The following is a 22664-nucleotide window of genomic DNA, read 5'->3' as shown; positions in this document are numbered from 1 at the left end:
CTCTTCAGCTGCTGCCTTAGCTGAGAGAAGAGACAGGTAACACCAGCTGGTGTGGTGCAGAGGAGAGCGAACCCACTGACAGCACCTCTGCTCTCCTGCAGAAGAAACCACCACACCGTCCTCTCACTAGAAATGCAAAGCAGCAGCGCTTAATTACACTGATGAAACCAGCTGCCTCACTTTCTGGTCATCAGTTTGTTGATCACATGAAGAATGGGCATGAGTTTCAGGCTAGCAAATGAAACATCAAGGACTTGAAGATGATCAGAAACTGCTTCTCATTGATTAATGACGTAGATCTAACTCTTTTCCATTTCTTTGTCTCCAGAGAGCATTATTTTTCCTTTGACTCTAGCTAGGGGGATTAAGAGATGAAGCCAGATTATTTTACTTCAAGACAGGAATGAAGTAGATGCTGGATAGGAAGCAGGACATTTACAAACAATTTAATGAAGTAAACCACTACCTGTTAGCAGGCACTGACCTGCTGGGGTGACAGTGAGGGAAAACACAAGGCAAAGCTCAACACAACTTGAGGAAGATTAAAAAAAAGAAATTTTCACACCACAGACTAATTCTAAATTGTATAAGAGGTTAGGTGAGTCTCAAACTAATTAAGAGAGCTAATTAAGCAAAATGTAAAATAACAGACTTAAACTTTGCTTTCTTCAGAGGGCTCCAAGAACGGGGACAGGAGGACAGTAGTAAATAAGATTATTCTGAAGTTTAGTTTTCTTGGCTTTTTGTGCAGGAGATTTTCCTTCTCACATTATCCGTCTGCTATTCAGCGATTTCTTTAAAAAAAAATTAAGTCCAAAGCCCAATAATTAAATATGATTGACAATGGGCTTCATAGGACTTCCTGCTTCAGTGACGATGCTCACCTTGCCTTACCTACTGTGACCACCACAGGCAGAGACCTGCTTGCTGGTAGCACAGCTGGAAAACACAGGAACTGGGCAACAGAGTAGATGTGAATGGAAGCAGCAAGCTACAATGTCCAAAATACACCACAGCAATGTTTTCAAATGGGATTAACTTTGTTGTTGTTGTTGAAATAATTCTTATTCTTCTAATTCAGCTTCCTCTTTGAAAGTCCTCCCACAGCTTCTAAACCAGCCCATGTAGTAACCTGAGCGAACACTGAACTAGCTGGAAGATTAATATTCCACTGCTAGCCTTTACAGCCAATCTTTCCCCCAAACTACTCCTTTATTTTTAATCAAAAACAAACAAAAAAAATCTGAGCGTTGGAGGAAACAGTTCTATGGTTCAACTGGCTTGGTATCCAGCCCAACGGAAAACTTGCCCTAAGACCTCTGATTATTAACTGAAATCTTAACACAGCATTATTATAAATATTCCCAAATTATTTCTCCATTTACTTATCATCATCATATTTTCAAACTACCTATTTCAACACTTTTCAACACTTTTCTTAATGAAAGGCAGCCCTAACGCACTTAAGACAGCACTGACAGCTGAGAATGCAACAGCCATTTGCAACCTAAGCGGGCTCCCTTCTATAGACTACAGCAAAGAGCACTGTTCTTTTATTTTAATTTCTGTCTAGCATGGGAGAACAGGTAAACAGAAGACAACGTCAAGTATGTTGGCACTATCTGCAAAGAGTTCTATAAAAGCACAAAAATGAAGGCTTTTTGCTTTTTGTATTTTCAACAGCAATATAAAAAATATGATGTTGGTTCAAAAGCCAGATAAGGTTGTGTTGGCAACTACAATTCTTTTATTGGACATAATTTACTGAGCATTGAACACCTCTTTATGTAGGCACAAAATTAAGAATAACACCCCAAAATCAAAAGGATAAAGTGCAGACCTGTACTGAGAAGCAGGCCTGGTAAGTCAGTCTACTCCTACAACTCAGCAGAGAAAAGAAAGAAAAGGGGGAAAAAAAATCTGCTGTTATAAGAGAATTGTATTATAAATTATGTCCTGTGGTAACAGAACTATACAACCTTTCCTGCAAGGTCCAGAGCACTGGAAAACCCAGGTCCCCTGTGTATAAGCTCACCGTGTTTGTTGCAGGAAATATTTTAAGTTAGACTTTGGCTTACACAAGTGGTTTATTTATAGGAAAACTTAACAAAGGTGTACTGATTAAAACAGTTCTCTTAACATAATTTCTTTATATATTTCAGAATAAAGAATTATGCACTTAAAAACAGGTAACAGCCTCCCCCCAACACAATAAGTTTCAGCAAACAGTGACCAAGAGTGAAAGGGGGAAGCTAGTGTGAGTCATGACTTCAAGCGATGGTCTTTGCCAGATCTCATTCCTGCTTGCATCAGAATTTTGTCACTATGAAGATTAAGGAGATAAAATGGTAAATTCAGCATATCCTTATCTTTCCCCATCCCATAAGTGCAGTTTTCTACAGTTCTTAGTAACAGAAAAACCCCCAACGTATTTCCAGAGCTTGCGCACATCTGAAAAAAAGAAGGCAGAAAACAAGAGGGAGAATAAAAACTAATATAAGCTAAAACATTATTTTGTAGTAAACAATAGAATATAACGTGCAATAGTGCAATTTCTCCTTTGCTGCTCCAACAATGAAGTCTTGGTAGATAGTCCACTGCATGTCAACGTACGTCATCCTGCATCTAACTACGTGCTTGTCGGGCACTGCTGGGTTTGCCAGGCTTCGGAGCCGAGTCGCTGTGTCCGGGCTCTCCCTTCCCCTTCCCAAGGTGGTGGAGTTTCTGATCCCAGCGCTGCATATTAAAGGCAAAGAAATTACAAAAGAGATTACAGAAGAAGGAATAAGTCATATGTAAAACAACTGCATGTCTTTACAAAAAATAAAAGCTGTCGCTGTTTCCACCACATTAGCCTGCATTGGGCTCAAATGGTGGACAAGAAGTTATCAGTAAAATTCACTTTGAAGAGAGAAACTGTTTCCTGACTTTCTTGCAGCCTCTCTGAATGAAGGGGCTGGTACAAGGCATAATGGCTTCAGCACAAAAGCACCTCACCTTCTAAATAATAAAATTTAAATGAAATTATTTGCACAATCTCTGGGGGAAGCAGGATGAAAAAAAAGTCGAGTGATTTTTATTAATTTTTAAAAAATTATATTTATTTACTTTTCCAGGTAATAGCAACCGCAGTACACAAAAAGATGTAATAAATAATAGTTGGTATAACTGATGACACTTTTGGAAAAGGAGATTACGATGAGAAGCAGGTGGCGACATGGCATTGTCCTCAGCAGCCCCAGGCTGGGTATGAGGGCAGAGGCAGCACAAGGAAATAAGTGAGAAAATAAGTGAGTTCACAACCCCCCCCCAACAAATTACATGGGCACCCGAGAACTGGAACTGAGCAGAAGTCAGCCCGTGGTGGTAACGTGGTATCTGCACCACTGGGTTTCATAACGTTCTGCCAAATCAAACAACAACATGGAATAAGAATCCCATATCTTTTCACTCACGTAATCTCTGTGGATGTGATAAATGTGCACAGAAAATCTTGCATTTGTAATCAGAACAGTATTTTCTGCCAGTCACCATTAACATTGTGGAAGAAAGTGTTGAGTGGAAAAGAAGACTGGTTTGCACAGGCACAACCATTACGTCAAATCAAAGGCTGCAAAATTGTGTCAAAATAAGAATACGCTGTGTAAAATGACACTCCTAACAACGTCAAAATCACTGATACTTTGCAGTGCATCAAAACATAACAAGGCAATCCTTCCAGAACTTGGAAGGCACTAGAATACATTTAAATTAGAAAACATTAGAATATATATTCATATATTCCTTGCACTTGAGCTCACTGCTTCCAATTTGCTATGACATGACCTCCTTATCATGTATCTCCCTCATCTAAGCCAGGAAGGTAAATTTAAAACAGTTGCTAATCCACACAATTTGGTAACAGAACTGTATTTAAAGAATACTAAATCTGAAAACTGTAATTCTGACTTTGTCTGGAAAACATTTGTAAAGGCGTCTTTTTTTTTTTTTTTTTCAAAATAAGTACCACAATCCCAATTAAGTAGGTGTGTGCTGCAGAATGCACAGTTGGCCTATGGACCTAAAACACTCCTGCTGTTTGCTTTTTTGAGACGGAGGTTTCGATTGCTGCTACACTGGTGTACTTTGGGGTAATTCAATGTATCCCTTTAGTTTATTCAGAATGCGTTTCTAAGTAATACAGCAAATAACACACCAAATTGATTTTTGATACTTGATATTAATTAACTGGGGTCAACATGTGTCCTTTCTTCCCTTATTTTGAAAAGATTAAGTACATGTTTCATTGTATCTCCAACATTTGACTTTTGGCAGATATTTTCTTACCTTCACTTTTTTACCGAGACGATCCTTCCATTTCTCAGCTATGGAGCCTTCCACCAAGAGTAACCTACACAACGGAGACAACCAGTTACTCCATCAACAGGCATGCACAAGCTCTACAACCGGCAAAACTAAGATCTCTGTGCCTGCAGAGAGCCTTGTGCCCCCTGAATACCATTAAGGAGATTTACTGAGAGTCACACCAAGTTTTCCTTTCCTGGTGGCTCTGAAGTTCAGCTTTATGGGCAGGGGAACAAACAACCACAAATAGACTCCAATGACAAGGCAGAAAGAGTTACCTGGAGCGCTCTTCATCTTCGTAGCCCATGATGATGTACTCTTCATTGGTGCTGAGCAGTGGACACAGGCAGCCGGAGTTTGTGTGAAGGTTTACAGTGTCCTTTGGGATGTTCACCAGGGAAGATTTTAGGATCTCCTTTACTTCCACTACTGCAGTGACATCATGACATTTAGTCTTCACCTCTTTCACTTTAGCCCGAATGACTGGGAAAAAGTCACAAAGAGTGTAGTTAGCAGCAGCAGATAATGCAGGTCACCCCCAAGCGGTTCTTGGTGACCTCTGGGATTAGTCTTTTGCATGGTCCATTACCAAAAGCTTAGCTGAATGCTAGCAATGTCCCTGCCCCTAGCTCTTCATTACTTCATCTGTCACCAAGAGGGTCCAGGTAGCTCAGTATATCTCATAACAGCATGGTCACGAGCAGGATTTATGTACCACTCTGATTTATGTCCTGTTTAAGTTAGGCTTTAACTTTAGCATCCCTTCTTCTTCGCCCTTTCCACCTTAAATATATTTAATAAATCCCTTGTATGCTTCCTTCTCCCTCAAGCTGTAACTGCTCCCTCTTTGACTACTTGCAGTACAGATGACCGAACTTAATTTGTCACTCTCAACCTTTCACTAAACATGAATGTGAATTAAAACTTATCACCACTCCTGCTGGATGACACGCCCTTACCTTTTCTATTCTCTCTCCAGTGACCCAGCACCATCTGCTCTGCTCTTTATGAACTCCAAATGCTCCTGATCTTGACCTGACGACCCATCTAATTGTTTCCTCCTTTACCCTTTCTTTTTGCTTTAAGTTGCATAGGAGGAAAAGTTGCCTTTCAAAGGCTTTTCATTTCTCTCATGGTGATCAGTGAACTGATACCACATGCAAATGCAAAGAGGTCACCCTCTAAAGAATGACACATCTTTCACAGCTTACAAACAAGAGCTCCTTTCTATTACAAATAGCAGATACTCCGGATTCCAAATTTCTTCTAACCCATGTGAAAAAAGTAATATGGAAGAAAGAAAACCATGGACTTACACATCTCTCTTCACATGCACTGCCCATGAAGACCATCAACCAGCATGCATCGCAGCCACATTAAATACAGCTGCCAACAATTATTAACTTGTGCACTTAATATACACAGTTTATCCCAAGTGATCTGCTTTCTTAAAAGCTTTTAACATTTCAAAACAAAAATCTTGCTTTAGATTGGAGTTATTTCAAATGCATTCTGAAAACTCTTTAATTTCAAAAGCTTGAAATTATGGGCAGTACCATGCTCAGTGACTCCCTACCATGTGCAGGTACCCACTAGGGAACAGTCACTCTGTAATTATTTTCCAAACAAACCCACCAAAACAACATAAAACCAACTAGTCACCTAAAAATAACATTGATGTTTGACTGAATACAATTATAATTTTTTAGCTTTTAATAGGATACATTTTTAAAAGAAGCTTATCTGACAACAGTTGTATAAATGCATAATCTTAATAAATAATACACAATCACTACCATTTAAACAAAATTTTTAACTTCACTGAGCCTAAGGCTATTCACACTATTAATGGGAAAAAGGAGGGGCCCAATTATTCAGTTCCTGTGATACATATTCACTGGCTTCACCAGCTTAATTTGCATAAAACAAACAGCATGAAGAAAAGCAGCAGACTGGACCTGTGATAAGTCAGAAGACCAGGACAATCTGGACAAAAGAAAACATAATAAGGACACTGTGAACTTTTACAGGTGTTGCTGACACCATAACACTGGCGAGATGCTCATCGCTGGCCTCGACAGGCGAGAAGGAAAGAACCTACTGTGCCCGTTAGATCCCATGGTGAGTTTGTAGGCATGAAAGTTAGTAAAAACATCCTTTCCTACAAAAGCAGAGCGTATCAGAGCTGGAAATCAAAGAGGCATTTCAAGCTTAGCAGCCCACAATGTCATTTTTTTGTCACATCATTTTTCACACTGAAGAAGTGCATGAACCCCGAATGCCTGCACTGGCACTGAAATAACACTCAGTATCAACAAAGACACTCTTTTACTAACACATTAAGCTAATCCCCTCCATCCCTCTAATTTGGAAACGTTTCAGGCCACAACTTCCTTCTGTAACAAGTACCATTGGATCAACCATCAGTAACTGGGACCATAGGTTTTTTAAATGAAAATTTTCCCCTTACTGTAGCCTTAAAAATGTTGGGAGCTGGCCATGCAGCTGTTCTTACCATAGTTATAATTGTTGCGTAGATAGGTCTTCTGGGTAGCTTTTATAGGTTTGCATTTGCAGCGCTCTATAAAAACAGAAGGTCTTGTTTAGAAAGAAAAGAGCATATATTCAGTGACAATCTCCCTGAAACCCCAAGTTCACACCTAATGAAAATGTCACTGAATTGACTTGTTTATCACAGGTAAGTGAAATATTAAAAACCAGAGGGCACTCCTGGTCTGTTCTGTTGGAAGATGTTGTGGGACTGTCCATGAGACCTCAAAGGTTTCTAGAAGAAAACATGACATGCTGAAATTTAAAAAACAACCAAACCACTACAGTGAACTAACTCCATAACAACAAAGACACAAGGACTTGGAGTCTAAAGTGACAAAATCTTCCATTTTAAGCCAATTCAAGGTTCAATCTTGGTCTCTTCTGTGCTCAAAGGTGCTGCAATTCCATATCCTTCCAATGCCATTCTCTCTTCTGTACAACACTTACTGAATGCCCTCTTTTCTGCACCTTTAATCATACGGATCATAACATAGACACAGAAAGAAAATACCACAAGAAAGGGCATAATTTAACACTTGATTGGAGATTACATACCTCAGCTCGTTTTAGCAAACTGGGATATTCTTTATAGCAGGCATTCACCATAAGGAATACGATTTTTGTGGCTAATTCTCAGCTTACAGTTCATCTTTGAGCTGCACCATGAAGATTTCTTACAGTGGCACAGCCCCTTTACACCTGAAGATGTCTAAGAGACAGATGAAGTGTGTCAGATGGTGGTGGGACCAAGCAGCACGTGGCTCCCTGCTCCGAACACTTTTGGGATGGTCCTGACAAAACGAAACCTCAACCATGTCTCTTCAGTGCCGTCTGGCAGGAGGTTCAAGAGGGATTGAGTTTAAGAGGCTGAAGGACTTCACCGGACTACTGTAGGTGTTTGGTGCTATCTTTGATCCTGCTCTGGACTCTTCTTCAATTTTTGCATAATTTTTACACAATTTTATTATGACCCAGAACTTCAGGTTTAGTTAAAACAGGGAAATTATCAGCCCTTAAGGCAGTAAGGATGGCCTTCAAAAGACAACGCAAATGAGCACTATCAGAGCAGCATTTCCAGTGGTGCAGCTTCCAGCTGCGAACAATAACAAAGGTAAAAACATTTTCAGTAGTGCTCAGGAGCGCGAATGCTGAAGCTCCAGACCCATGTGTTCATTAACACCACTAAGATTTCATAGCTGGTTGTTCTAATGCAAATATTTACTTATTTCAAGCTAGTGGCTAAGTGGAGTTTGGTGGAGTTGTTTCAAACAGCAGGTCCCAGTATTGCGGACACATGGTCATCGATTTTGACATTTGACTTAGCATTTAAGTGGAAGTAGACTTAACAGAGTCTACTACTATATACCACCATTCTAAAATTCCAATGCATCTAAGCTACTGATTTAGTTAAATCCAACACAAAGAATCTGAAAAAAACCTTTTATTTGCTAAATAAGATTTCTACATATTAAAAAAAAGAGATAGAATCATATAGTTATGTACTTCTCAAATCATTATTTATTTTCTATTGAAAGAATTTTTGTAGTTGAAAATAGAAAAAGAACACAGGAAAGAGGAGAACATTTCTAATGAAGAAAATATTGCTTCCTTGAATTTCAAACACATACTCAGGACTCTATATATAGAGTCCTACAGACTTCAGCTTTTGTATGAGACTGTGTTAAAATAATAAAGGCAGAGAAAGGAAGTGATTTTTGGCTTCCCTTCTGCCTGTGGGAGCTCAGGCATGCTTTAGGCCAAATTACGGCCCATTTTATAAGCTGCCTCAAATCAGGCCATAGAAGATGTGCTCCTATGACCCACCCACATACACGCAGGCATCTCAGCATTCGAGTCCAACAAGTTGTACACTGTAATGTTCTCCTTTTCTAAGTACTTTGCTCTGTGGCACAAGTAGAATAAAATAATCTAAATTACAAGACAAGAATATATAGCCTCATATGTTTTCCCTCAGTTTTAAGACGGTATTGGATTATTTTATTTTATTAGTTTGAGTAATATATTTTCTTAGTCTCAATCTAAAAACAAAATTATAAACCTGCCCCTGTTCTTAATGAAGCATACCTTCTAGTCACTCTAGTGCTTTTCAAACCTACATTATAAAGCACTTTACAAACTGCCACATTATTTCTAATTACTATTTAGAGATACAGAAACTAACACAAAGCCACTTGCCAAGGTCGGTTATAAAATCAGTCATAGAGGTAGAACTGACTCCTCTCTCCTAATTCTTGTTACACTGACTTTCAAAGGAAGCACAGCATGAGTATAAGCGAACACATACCTGATTGATGCATGTTTCTGGAAGAGTTGAGCTTCCCCCAGGGAGTGGGAACACCCGCAAAAGGTGACACTAAAAATGTACTGCACCCCTTGATGCTGTAGGAAAAGTTCCACCTCACCTGATAGTCTCCTCTGAAGCTGCCAGAATTACCAGAAGAGCTCTGGGACCACAGCAACATCGTATCCCAAGCACTGAGACAGGCAGCAGAGGCTCACACCAATTTTGACTGAGATCTCAGCTAACTTTTCCACTAAATATTCTTTTTTAATACGAGTCAATACAGGACTAATAAAAATAGCAAAATCTATACCTGTGAAAACTTCTTTCTGTAAATGCCAAAACAAATGGACTACACAGGAAAAGGGCTTTCCCCATGGACCACTACCAAGAAACGCGCCATCTTAAATACATGTGCATGCACAATCTAAAATCTGGCCATAATACTGGTCAGTACAAGCACTCAAACGCAGCAAATGCTTTCCTGATAAATTAAGGATAAAAAAACAACTCTGGAAAAATTTCTAAGTGACTTGAAAAGCATTTGATGAAGCAGACAACAATGTCGTTTACTTCCAAGAGAGGTAAAACAGCTCCCCCCACAGAAAAAAACATGCAGAGTCAGAGGGAAGGTTTTGCCAGTGGACACTGCCAGGGATAAAAGGTGCCTCGAACAGGGGGATCCCATGAGTACTGCTCACTGCAACCATACGCAGCAGGACGTGCAACATGCTCCAGAAATCACAGAGCTGAGTCCAGGATTTTTTAAAACACATCAGGTTGCTACTTGCAAACAAAATTTCTATTTACGATGGCAAAATTACAAATTTACCTTACTGAACGTATAAATAAAGCAATTATGAAACACAGCCTTTTACATGGTTAAACTGTGCTTGTCAGCTGAAACAGGTGTAACACATGGAACCAGAAATTATCTTTGCACAGCCAAAGGCAGTGATAAAAATATTACCCTTCCCCTTCATCAGCAATTTTTCTGTGCATCTTCACCCTATTTTTCGGATGGGATTTTTTTTTACATCTGGTTTTGCTTTTAGTAGATGAAAAGCATCACAACAGCAACGGTATAACTGAATCTTACTTTTTTCCACTGCAGGGTCACTGACTGGTATTACATGCCATCTACTTGCCAAAGGACAGGCAGTGCTAAAGACATGTTTAATATTTCTGATATAAAGTGACGTTGAAGATATCCAGCTTTACTTTCATACTCAAAGTGAAGCTTGCATGCTCTTTGTACAGTCACTGTAGAGCATGAAATCCACACTTTCTCAATGCCACACAACTGAAAATGGCTTAAAAATAAGAAGATACTAACATTAGTAATGAAAATATTTAGAAAGTCTTTCAGACATGGTCCCATGCTCAAGGCAACTGAAAAAGAGGCTTGTTAAGAGGCTTATTTTTATCAGGTTTTCTAATTGTAGCTGGCTTTCTAAAGGATATACACTGCGATTTAAATAACATTTTGCACCTACATAGCCACTTTGACGTTGAGACCTACTTATCACATTTTAAAACTGTATTATAAGCTGGGCATTATTAGTACCTTTTTACAATTTGATCACAGAGATCAATGCTGAAGTTATCCAATTTTATGTAGGTATTTAATTTTATGTTCCGCAACCATACTTAGGTGTTTATATTAATTAACTGAGCATCAGTGCACACTATAGCTCATCAACACCTCTGGAGAAGGAAAGACATAATGGCCAATGCTAGGTTTCCAAGTGTCATCTCATCTCCTTAACAAAGGCCTAAGAGGAAAACTTCTGAAGGAATCGTAATAAAATTCAAGGAAGCCTACAGTCATTGGCTTGCATGAGTAAAAAATTCACATTTCTATAAACTATTAGCTACCAACCTGGGCTTTGCTTCTTTGCATTGCCTATGACTAGTGGTAACACTCAAGGGGTTCTACCCAGTTCCAGCAAAAACAATAATAAAAAGCCAACAGGGGACTTGCTGAAATAAAAACAGTCTCAGAAGGTCTCAGCCTCAGCCTCTCCAGGTTTATGGGAGCTTTGCCATTATCTACAGAGTACTGAATTTAATTTGCAAACTTTAAAGTCAGAATGAACCATTATCTTCACTGGTTTTGCCCAGTAAAAATCCATTTAATGATCATTCTCACTGTTCAAGACAAAAACTTTGAATGAAATCAGCACAGCCATCTTGATTTGATGGAAATCTTGCCCTGACAAAAGCAGAAGTGCTAAAAGGTGGGCTAGAGAGTTAATTAAGTTGTATGAAGAGAGGTCCACAGGCTGATCAGCCCCAAATCCCACCTGCTCACGGGATACAAAAGCACAATCTACAGGATACAAAACAGACACTTCATCAAATATTAAAAAGATTTGAAAGACTATAGCTTATTATACAGTTTTATAAAGGTGTACTTACCAATGCTGGCGCCTCTACAGTTGCCGTTATTAGAATCCATAGGGAAATCTGGCATGGATTCGTAAAATATGTAAAGAAATGTTAGTATTTTTAATATTGGATTATTTCAATACACTCACACTACAATGTTTTCTCTTTCTCTAATATTTAGCATATTAAAACTCAATAACTTAATTAATAAACAGATTGCAACATTCTACAGGCCAGCCTGTTAAAGTTGACACGACTTCTTATCTGAACTTCACCCGAATCCGGCACATCATATTAAATACCCCATTTCGACTGGTGCACACCCTGGCAGGTTTAGGATGAGGACAGAAATTTATGGCATGAACTTAGAGCATCTGCAAAAAGTACATATGCTGTTTGCATTCAATTTGATGATGGAGAAATTACTTTTGGTTTGTTTTTTTGGTTCCTGAGGAAATCAAACCAACCAACCACAATCATATCACTGAAGCAAATGCCAAAACAAATGTTTCAGACCTTCCCCTTCCCCTCAGTTTAAAAAACATACTGATTATTTTGAAGGACAGATAAGGAACAGAAGGAAAAAAAGGCACTATGCCCAAAGAACTGCTTTTAGACACATTCGTAAGTGGAACATGGCCCACATTAGTAAAAACCATCATTTCAAACCTATTGTTTATTAAATGACACAATTTAATGGATTTATACATATACTTAATTGTGAAAAACAAGTATGTTCATGCATACAATGTTGTACACGTTAAGGGAAAGATAAATGCAAGACAAACAAGATTTGGGAGAGAGGCAGTATACTTCATTAGAATGACACGTAAAATGGAAAAAAAACCCCACGAGCTTTCAAAGAAAAGGCCCTTCTTTAACTTTGTATGCCCAAATGTTTATGCAGTTTTTTCAACTCTGGAAGCCAGTATCATACAAATATCACCTTTCTTATATCCTTACATTATCATGGATGCAACACCACTGCTTTTACAATATAGGACAAATGAATACATGACCATGTAAGAAAAGCTCCTCTCTTGCAGCTTGAGCTGTAAGGATTTGGTTTTAAGACAGCCCAGGACACTGATGACGCTCGGTACAGGTGAAGGGTTTAGATGTGTGGACTAAATTTTAAGGACAGGGGCCATTATTTAATCACAAATTCTGTAAATACATATTTAAAATATCTGTTTACAAGAAATCTAATATTACTTAGTTAATCTTCTAATTTGGCCATCCTTCTTTTCAAAAGAAGAATTAATGAATTTATACTACTTATAGCAACATGAAACTTCCTTTATATAAATAGGGATACGGCTAAATAACAGTAAGGGCAAGAGTAAATCTGAAAAACAACTAATTCCCTTACTAATTAACTTCAAAAAACTGAGACTTCAGGAATAGTTTCTACCAATGTAAAGAGCAAAGGGTATAGAAAATAGCATAGAATGATTGAATAGATGCTCTTTCACATCCAATATCCTGTTGCTAATAAAAAAATCACATCCATTTTCTTCCAAAGAAAGTTCCAAACTACCGCAGGATCCTAAGTTTATAGAACAAACTCAACATTTTCATGGAGCCAATTTGACCTTTGCTTACCAGGTACTTCCACAGCAGCTGTAAGGCTTCCCCTTGCTGCCTTGTAACCAGTGAAATTATATACACTAATTCTTATTTATAAGTTTTCCCCCAGTCAAGCTCATATCACTTGGTCCCTTCTCATCTACCAGGAAAGAGATGGGAAAAAAAGGTCTGGTCCAGCCCTGCCACCAGATACTCACAAGATCTTTGGTGCGCCTGAGCAACCATGAAAACCCACCCCCTGATCCCAGCAGTCTAACGGGCAGAGACCTCTCTCCATCAGGAGATGCACACTACTTAAGTCCTCCAGCTGTAATGCAGACAAGGGGGGGGAAGTTGTTTTTAAAAATAAACAACTTAATTCCTATTGTTCACTTCTCTTCTGAGGCGACCTCTCTGACAAGTTTTGTCTATGCAAAACAATCTTTTTGAAAGAAGTATCTGTCAGCGATGATTAGCAGGATTGCCAAAGAGGAAATATCCAGAGCTCCAATCCAAGGGCTTCCTAGTAAATTTTGTTTATGAGCATGGGAAAAAATCCAAACTGATTTTTCCAATGTCGTTTTAATTAATCGCTTTTCAGAGGGATGTTAATATAGAAAAAAACCAAACCACTAACAAGGAGAGCAGAATAAAAGCCACTTGCATAATAAGTGTACAAAATAACAATGCCTTGACCACAAATTTGGATGAGAGGCTTGGGAAAAGGAAACAAGTTGTTAAAACTTAAGTTTTGAGCAAAAATCTTTCTTGTATCACAGTTTCAATTTGAAAAAAAAAAAAAAGACAGAGAAAGAGCCAAAAGTAACACTACGCTGATTGTCACTGCAATTAAAGAATATGGCCCAGCTATTACTGAAGCCATTCCAGGCAACCTGCTCCAAAGAAAACCACAGCAAGCACTTACTACTTGGGCACCTTCTTCAGATGGAGACATGTGTAAGCCCTATTGATTAAGAAACCTTCAAATATGCATGAATTCAGACTTTATATTCTACTTCAGGTCTTAATACAGAGAGGATCTTTGCTAATCTGATTGCAAAAACATGCACAGCGAAGCAAAGTAACAGGAAAATTGACCCTTGTTAAAATTTTTATACAGATCACTTGAACTGCAAGTTGCAGAGCAGCCTGCAACATGACAACACGGCTGCTCCAAAAAATTAATTATTCCGCATAATGAATCCTGCTGGGTTTTGATGCCATTTAACAGCCTAGGTCTTGAACTGATGCTTAGACCATAAAACCCATTCTAGGGGACTCAACCTACAAAGGCAGACCAGCTGAAATGACTGTAAAAGGTATCACTATTAATAAGGTTTCAATACTCTATTTACTTTTCCCGTCTTCTTTAAGGCTTGACACTTTTAATGATTTTGTTCTTTAACTGAGAAATGAGGCTGCTTCTGAGTTTTGAGCAAACACCTAAAACAAATCTCAACTTTAAAAATGACAACCTGGGCATAACTGCTCGTCCTCAGCACACTCTGAAACGTTCTCCTGACACCGCTGTGCATTTTGGCTACTATAAGTAAAGCTATACAGAGTCTGAGCCAGAGCAAATTTGATCTGGAGTTTGGAAACCACTGTTTTGGAAATGAAATGAAAAGCATATGAAAAAACAAGCATGGGAAACAGCTCTTTTAAGCATAGAATGCCAAATTCACACACTGGATTACTATAAACTCATCTAGGCAGACAGGCAGGTATGGAGGATTTGGCCTACACAGAGAAATCGTGGGTTCATATAAGATTTAAGAAAATATATCTCCATCACTTGAATAACCTTTAATTTTCTTTAACATTTAAGAGGTGGTTTGTTTTTTTTTTTTAAGAGATTCAGAGTTCTCCTCAGCCATCTTAATGATAAATCACCCATTGGTGGACATTAATTGGACATGGTTGATACCTTGTGATGATGCTTCTCTTTTCTCCAGCATCTCATTAACAACCCAACATGCCTTCAAGCTGTTTTTCTATCTAAATAAGATACGGTGAGACAGAAATCCAACTGACAGATCTGTCCTCCGATACACATGGTATCCATCATTCTGCTCTCCTTCTATTGCCAGTTCCCTCTTCAAAACAGGAATAAACACGTCACTTGAGACATAAACACTCTGCTAGACAGTAGCAGCCAAGCACATATGCTGAAGTGCTTTTCTGAGTCAACATCCCAACACCAGCAATGACTGTGGTCAGGCTGGTCATTTATTACATGTAAAATTAAAGACAGACCCCACTATTGAGATTTTAGATCCAGGACAGGTTTTTTTCTACCTGCACTTCTCGCTGCTTCAGAGGCTAAAAAAGATTTGACAGGATCCTAAACGAATGAAGCAGACAACCTGACAGACATGAGGCAGCGTCAGCATGCGCACCCAGCACGAGACCAAAATATACAGAGCACGTGAATGGGACCTCTTGCAGATACAAGAGAGTTTGTATCGGTGTCTGTGAGCAGAACCACTTTCATCCCCAAAAAGGAAAGCGCAGGGATGTGGGATAAAAGCCATACATCAGACATTAGCGGGCACTAACCTTGCATCTGGGATGTTAATATATTGTCCAGAGGCTTTTTCATCCTCCATCCTGGACTGTGATTTGTCAGATCTTCCACAAAAAAACTAAAATATTTGGTGTCACACCTGCCTCCAGAACACCCACGCTGTGCCCAGAGCATCCCTCTGCTGCCTGGGGGGAAAGGAACCCAGGTGTTTCTCAAAGATAATGAAAAACCAAGAAAGATCTGTTTCCCACAGGATGCTTGTTTGAAGGTGGTCTCCATAACTCAAGGAATGTCAGACCACCAAATCAGCAGTGTGGTACAGCAGCTCACACTGAGGTTTTGGAGACCAGCACAAGCCCAGGGGGTCTGCACAGCTCTTCTTCTAACTGAGCCCTAAACAAGGCAGTTCTACTGTTCTTGCCAGCCTTCTCCACCACAGACAGAGCAGTGGCTAATTCATCCCTTCAGCGTGTTAGCAGCCCTGAAGGACATCAGGAGAATGACACAGATACGTCACTCATTCCTGCAAACAGGAAGCCTCTAGATCTTCCTTACCACCTGGGCTGCATGTAGAAAGAGGTCCTAGAAGATGTTTGTGGACAACTCATAACGTGTGCCTCAATAACTGGAAGCGAACTTCTTACTGGGATTTGCCACAGGTTTTACTAAGTACAGTTTCTCCACATTTTTTGCAACAGCCACAGTCTACTAGGCATGGGGAATACAATGGATCGGAGAGGGATTTCTCATCTTTTACTGCAATGTCAGCCAAAGCAAAAAAGCCAAGTGAACTTCAAATGATCTTCACCTTGGCATCACTGAAGTGACAGTCAAGACTAACTACTTTAATGGTGACAGGGAATTTTTGCAAGTGTCTGTACAAGCTCTTCCTAGCCACAGAAGAGCAGATGGTAACTGATCTGGCATGAGGTTAACCCACCACAGCCTCTTGCAGGTGACTCAGCCCAGAGAAAGTGTGTCCTGAGGGTCAGAAGAGTCCTTGCACCCAGCTGGACCATGCACTCGGAAAGATTCTTAGTCTAACATTGGAAAAGGAATGGAAATTAGGCTTTCTAAACCCTGTCCCTGCTCCAACAAGGACAAACATCTGTCCACGTCATCCTTCAGGCTGCTGCCTTATGGAAGGGACTAGACAAATACTTTAACCCTTACCAGTAATAATGCAGAGACCTCAAGAGGAAAGGAAACGGCAAAATCCTGTTACTTAACAGGCAGCAAAAAAATGGAAGAAAAATCAAAATTTCACTTCTGAAGAATAAAAAAAATCCTCTTCCACAACAGAAGACCATGAAAAAATGGATTTATATTTCTGCCTGCTCTCTTAGATGTAATTTACAGTCAGCACAAGGGGCAGGAGTGCTTAGGAGATGAAATAAGTCCAAGTATTCTTCACGCTCCCCATTAGGCAGTTGGTTATTCGTGTCTTCTACTTGGCTGCAATCCTTTATTTGGAAAATTGAATTTGGAAGTGTTCACCTTACCTCCTCCTAGAACAGGAATGCTTCACTCTGCTTTCTAAAGGAGCAGTTTTATTCCCTCAAGGATTCTTTCAGTCTGGTGCATAATGCATCGGTTCAAAATTTTCAGCTCAGAAATGAGAATGTCATCAGGTTCTCATTCACTGAAAGAGAGTTTTCATGGATCTGGCCCCTGGAATCCCTCAAAGAGATTATTGTACTACCAAGGTCCTCAGAAACAGGTAACTTGGGGGCTATTTTAGCCAAATTTCCTCCCTCCAGATTTGAATGCGATTGCTTTCAAATCGCTGCAGACCTGCCAAGCCTTGCTCAGTTTGGAGACATTTTTAAGGCAGTTTTGAAAGCATCTCAATGCTGTGGAGAAAGGCACTTGGTGTTTAAACCTGCACTTCCCCAAACCACACCAGCAAGTCTTGGCCCTCAGAGAGCAGCAGCAGCGAGGGAGCTGCAGGCAAAAACAGATGGTTGGGTTCATAGGCTGGGGACAACTGTGGGGGCAGGAAGGATGGAGAGGCGAGACAGGAGTAATTAGAAGGGTTAGAGAAAAAATAGTAGCAATGACTGGAAATATCAGCATATGGCCATCGAGTTGAGACAGCAAGTAGCAGAGTGTAATGCGATGGAGTCAGAGGAGGAGCAGGGTTAGTCTGGCCTACAAATAAATGGGAAGGAGTGAGGAGAACAGCTTAAGTGGGAAGGCTGAGCTAGGGAGCACGATGAGGAAACCAAAGCACGAGATTTTGTCAGGAGAGGAAAACAGGAGTTGCAGTTTGGCATTGCTGGCAGCGGGACGCATAAAGCATCTGGTAACAGGACAGCAGCACAGCCAAACACTGTGCTGAGCATAGCAGGAGAAAACCCCCTTTCATTCACAGGACACTGCTGGGGGAGGATGGAGAGGTGGGATCCGCTGCTCATCAGCGAGATGCCACAACCTGGTGTTGCAGTTGTGGGCACCGAAGGAGCCGGACAGCAGCACAATGAGCCCACAGGGCACCTGGGTGCTGCTCTGCCTCAGCCTCCGACCCCCCTTAGCTGCTTCCCTGCCCTAGCTCTGCTCTCCCACTCCTGGGATAGAGAGGTCTGGCAGACCCACTGACACTGCAACTTTCCAGAAAGGAAACGTAGCTTGGTTCCACCAGCTTTCCTCGAGTGAGACAAGAACTGTGGTCATTTTGCAAAAGTCAAAGCTCACTTGTGCTAACCACCCACCAGCTTGCTTTAATTTCCTATTCAATAGCTCCGTCAATTCAGTATTTCCATGGTGCTCCGCCCACTGTGTTGAAGCAGTGCCCCACTAATTCCTCCAGCCCAAAGGCAGCCATGACAGGAGCACACCCCAAACAGAGCAGGGTCCCTGAGCAACAGCAGGTTTGCAGCATCATGGCAGCTTGACTGGTAGCAGCCTTCACCCAACTGTGCAGGGATGCTCCTGCCGCCCTGGTACCCCCAGGCGGCAGCTGGACACCCCGTACCAGCCGTCCTGTGGGACCACAGCAAGCACAGAGGGTGAAACAGGATGCAGGGAGAAAGCCAAGGGGCTCCAACAGCCCCTTGGAGGCCATGGGGGTCAGGTACCACCAGAGCTGCACTGGAGCTGCTGCAGTGCTGGAGGCAGCCATCGGCTCGCTTGGGGATGCTGGGAACGAGAGGCAGCAGAGCAAGTGATGCGTGCTCCTCTCCTGACTGTAACACACAAGCCCGGGGACACGATGGGGGACCTGCGCCGTAACTGTGCCTTCGATGCCAACCACAAAGATGAGGTTGTTTTCCCGCCTTGAGCGGTGTGTGTGCGAGCACTGGCACGGGAGAAGGCTAGGGAGACCACGGCCCCCCAGCTCCTGCCTGGGGTTCCGCTGGGCATGGCTCTCTCCCCAAAATCCGTTGGCTGTGCCCACGGGGGTGATAGACTTGCGTGGGAGGGGAGCAGCCTGCTTCGGGGGAGCGAGCAAGCGGCCGGGGATGAGCGAGGAGCGGCGCTGCGGGGCCTGGGGACACGGGCCAGCACCCCTCCCCCGAGCTGTCCTAGCGGGCGACCGCCGCGATGGAACACCGGAGCGGGGTATCGAGACACCTCCCGCTCACACGAAACAAGGACTGTCGCTCCCGCGCTTTTCAGGGCTCCCCATCGCGACGGCAGGGCTGTCGTTTGTCACACCCCCTCCTTCCCGGCAGCAAAACCTTTCCAGCAGCGATGCGGTCGACAGAGGCGGAGAGAAGAAAACAAAACAAAACAAAAGTGGAGGGAAGGAAAAGAGGCTTAGAAAAAAGTCTGAAAGAGCGGAGAGAAACAGTGCTGCCAGGCGCGGGCTTCCCTCCCCGTTCGGCGGCGCCCATTGTCCAGCCGGGCGGGCGGCGCAGAGCGGAGCGGCCCCGGCCCCGAGGACTCACCGGCGCCCTCGGCAGTGACGATGGCCTCGGGGGAGATGCAGACGCCGCGGTCGTAGAGCGGCAGCTCGTCGCAGGCCAGGCTCTCGGGCCAGGCGTGGCGGTAGCGGATGAGGACGGGCTCGCAGCCCGCGCGGGCGCGCTCGCAGACGGACTTGCAGGGCTTGATGGGCTCATGCTGGAAGTCGATGGTGCAGATGGGCGCGTACATGGCGCACAGGAAGAAGAGGAGGTCGGGGCTGCAGTTAGTGCCCAGCAGCCCCTCGAACTGCTCCATGGCCAGCACGGCGTTGGCCTGCGTACTGTGGTGCAGGTGGTTCGGCATCTTGGTCATGTTCCAGGGCAGCGGCTTGCACAGCGGGATGCGCACCGGCTCGCAGGCCGCCGCCCGCCCCGCCGGCGCCCGCCCCAGCACCAGCAGCCCGGCCAGGGCCAGCACCGGCAGCCCCTGCCACATGCCGCAGCCCACCCCGACGGCGTGCCCCCGCCACGCCGCGCCGCGCGGAGGGGCCGAGCGGCCAGACCTCGGCGCGGGGGGCGGCTCCTCGGGCGGCGGCGTCGGCCGCGCTGCCGCGGGGGCCCCGCCCGCCGACCGGCCCCTCCGCGCCTCCCGCCGCCGGGCGGGACGGGGCGCTCGGCTGGGCCCGCCTCCACACCCCCCGCCCCCCTCCAACCGCCTCGGCGGGGCCGGGGGCGCCCCGCCCCGGAGTTTGGCCCCGAACAAAGGAGAGCCCCGGCGGGGTGCAGCCAGGAGAGCGGACACCGTCCCGCCCCGCCGAGGAAAAGAGGTTTCTTGTCTAAGGTAAAAAACAAACCAACCAACCAACCCCCCCCCAAAAACCCCACAACCAAAAGAGAAAGACAAGGTTCCCGTCCTCTCGGAAAGACGGAGTGTTTGCTTCGGGAAGAAAAAAATGTGAACAGAGGCACAAATGCCTTGAGTTCAGGTCACCCTCTCACAGATACACGCACCGATTACTAGACATGCTCGGTTTTACACACGCATGTAAGGTGCGCACGGAGAGAGAGAGAAGTCACCTTGAAATGGTGCGATAAGGTTGAGAAGCTTAAAGGAGAGGCAGATCAAGCTGGGCTGCTGGGTGTGCTTTCTTCTCAGAAAGTTTAAAAAAAAAAAAGCGTCCTATATTGCACAAAGGGTGTTGCAACTTGATCAGAAAAAAGAATATATTTGTAACAAACTAACACTTAACTGAGTAAATTGTTCCTAGTTATCAAGGCACTGAGCAACCACTTGAGCATGTGTTTGGTTTAGTTTTACTGCGGTAGTAGCAGGTTTATTATTTCTGTTTCTGCCGTTAACTCAAACCTGCGAGTAGAAGCACACCTACCAGAAGCCAGTACTCACAAACCAGACCAAAAGTGTGGACAGGTTGTGAAAACAACCATGGATACAGACTCAGGAACACAGGGGCCTAAGCCTGAAAAGGCTTTTCTGCATTTTTTAACTTTATCACTGCAGATGAAAAGCTTTGTTGCATTTTTTTAACTTTATCATTACAGGGATCAAGGCTGCATCTGCAACTCGGCTGCAAAAGTCCTGTTGGCTCCAGTGAACGCACGTCAAGTAAATGGGGAGTTGTAATAAAGCTGGTAGAGCAGAAGTACCATGCACAAGTCTCAAGCTCTCTGCACAAGTATTTGGACTTTCATTTGCCCACCTCTGCAGGCAGGTGCTAATTTCAAGGACTGAATTGTTCCCCGCACTCTCAAAGAAACTCTGGGCCTCAGCAATGAGTAGAAACATCCATACACGCGTGCGCACGACAGCATCAGGAGCCATCAGCCAAGCTGCCCCTGAGACTGCATCCAGGCTTGCAAAACAGCCCTGAGGGTAGGCAAAGGGGAGCTCGTTCATCTGCAGGGACGATTAAAGAGAGATCTGGTTTGACGTGCCTCTCAGCTCCTCAAATTTAGTTACAGCAAAGTCTGAGGCTTGATTTTCCTGTTGTAGTGTAAAATACATGTTTAAAAAGTGTGTAGTGTAATAAAAACCTTACCCAGCTGGTTGGGAACTGAATATGCTGGCTTTCTCTCTGGGACCTCACCTGGCAGCAGTGATGGATGCAGGAGTGGCACATCCTGTGATATCCGAGTCGAGCAATCTGGGCCAGAGCGATGCAAAGGAACCAGCGACACGAATGAACTCCAGTTCGTACTTTTCCCCTTCAACACGAAATTTTCTAATCTCTGTATTTTAGTTCCAGGAATAATTTTTCAGATCACCTCCAATCTGTTTTAGAATTGAAAATTACACAGAACAGCTTTAAAAACATTCCCTGTGCTTTGCAGGCAAAAGCATTGATACATTGAATATTCCTATGCGTGCTATAAGGCTATCAAGTAAATTTAATTTTTTAGCCCCATGATCTACACAAGGTGACCTCACACTTTTTTAAACACTAAAAATACTGCAAATACTTTTTCAGTACAGCAAATGCTGCCATCCCCACAAACTCACAAGCTCTAACATATGTTCCCATGAGATCTAGCTTTAAATCTTCCAGTGTTGGTGTGAAGGTGCCTGCTGCGCATTTAGTTGGCAGAGCATCACCCACTGCCTTGCTCCACTGGCAAGCCCCTCGTACTGTTGTACTGGGGGAGGTGGCCAGTGCAGGTGCCCAGGGAAGGATGAGCTGTCAGCGGGATGGGGGGCCTGCTGGCGTTAATTATCTCTCTGTGTTGAAAGTATAAATCAGCTTATAGCTGGTGGCAAAAATTCACCTCTGGCTGAAACTTGGCAAAGGCAATCTGGTTACTGACCCGAAACATGGTTATTTTTACCAAATACCTACACCCCAATGTCTGTTGAATTATTTTCTATTATACAGAAGCACTATAGCCAGCCTCGACACCTTTTTAAACAGGTGAGGAGGCTGGTAAAGGAGACAGCAAAGAGAAGGGCTGTAGTCTCATGCTACGAAAGTGCTGTCACAGTGCTCTGCCCTGCATGTAGAGAAGTTAGACTAGAGGGAAAATAAAATGGCTGGAGGAAAAGAGCAAAGCAACAACCGGCTCTGTTTTCACCCGCACTCGCTGCAAAACACTGAAACTGCTAACTGAAACCACACTA

The 22664-nt window shown here is 42.9% G+C and overlaps 1 protein-coding gene across 1 annotated transcript; it reads right to left on the bottom strand.

Annotated features, from left to right (window-relative positions):
- Positions 1-2625: 2625 nt before the first annotated feature.
- On the bottom strand, positions 2626-20030 carry FRZB (frizzled related protein). The gene is made up of 6 exons (XM_009960808.2): positions 19577-20030; positions 11621-11668; positions 6860-6925; positions 4623-4827; positions 4327-4390; positions 2626-2736 (listed from the first exon to the last, which is right to left on the bottom strand). Exons 1-6 carry the CDS (start codon positions 20028-20030, stop codon positions 2626-2628), a joined length of 948 nt encoding a protein of 315 aa, XP_009959110.2.
- Between the last annotated feature and the right edge of the window lie 2634 nt (positions 20031-22664).

Source organism: Leptosomus discolor, chromosome 5, assembly GCF_034619465.1.
Source record: "Leptosomus discolor isolate bLepDis1 chromosome 5, bLepDis1.hap2, whole genome shotgun sequence".
Lineage (NCBI taxonomy): Eukaryota > Metazoa > Chordata > Aves > Leptosomiformes > Leptosomidae > Leptosomus > Leptosomus discolor.
Note: the sequence above shows the minus strand (reverse complement) of the source record. Positions and strands in the feature narration are given on the sequence as shown.

Bases quoted from the DNA above. Each gene is read 5' to 3' on its own strand.
- FRZB (XM_009960808.2), bottom strand. From the start codon at position 20,030: ATGTGGCAGGGGCTGCCGGTGCTGGCCCTGGCCGGGCTGCTGGTGCTG. The intron at 11,669-19,576 runs GTGAGTCCTCGG...AATCCATGCCAG, and splicing joins CGTCACTGCCGAGGGCGCCG to ATTTCCCTATGGATTCTAAT. The intron at 2,737-4,326 runs GTAAGAAAATAT...TTTAATATGCAG, and splicing joins GTCTCGGTAAAAAAGTGAAG to CGCTGGGATCAGAAACTCCA.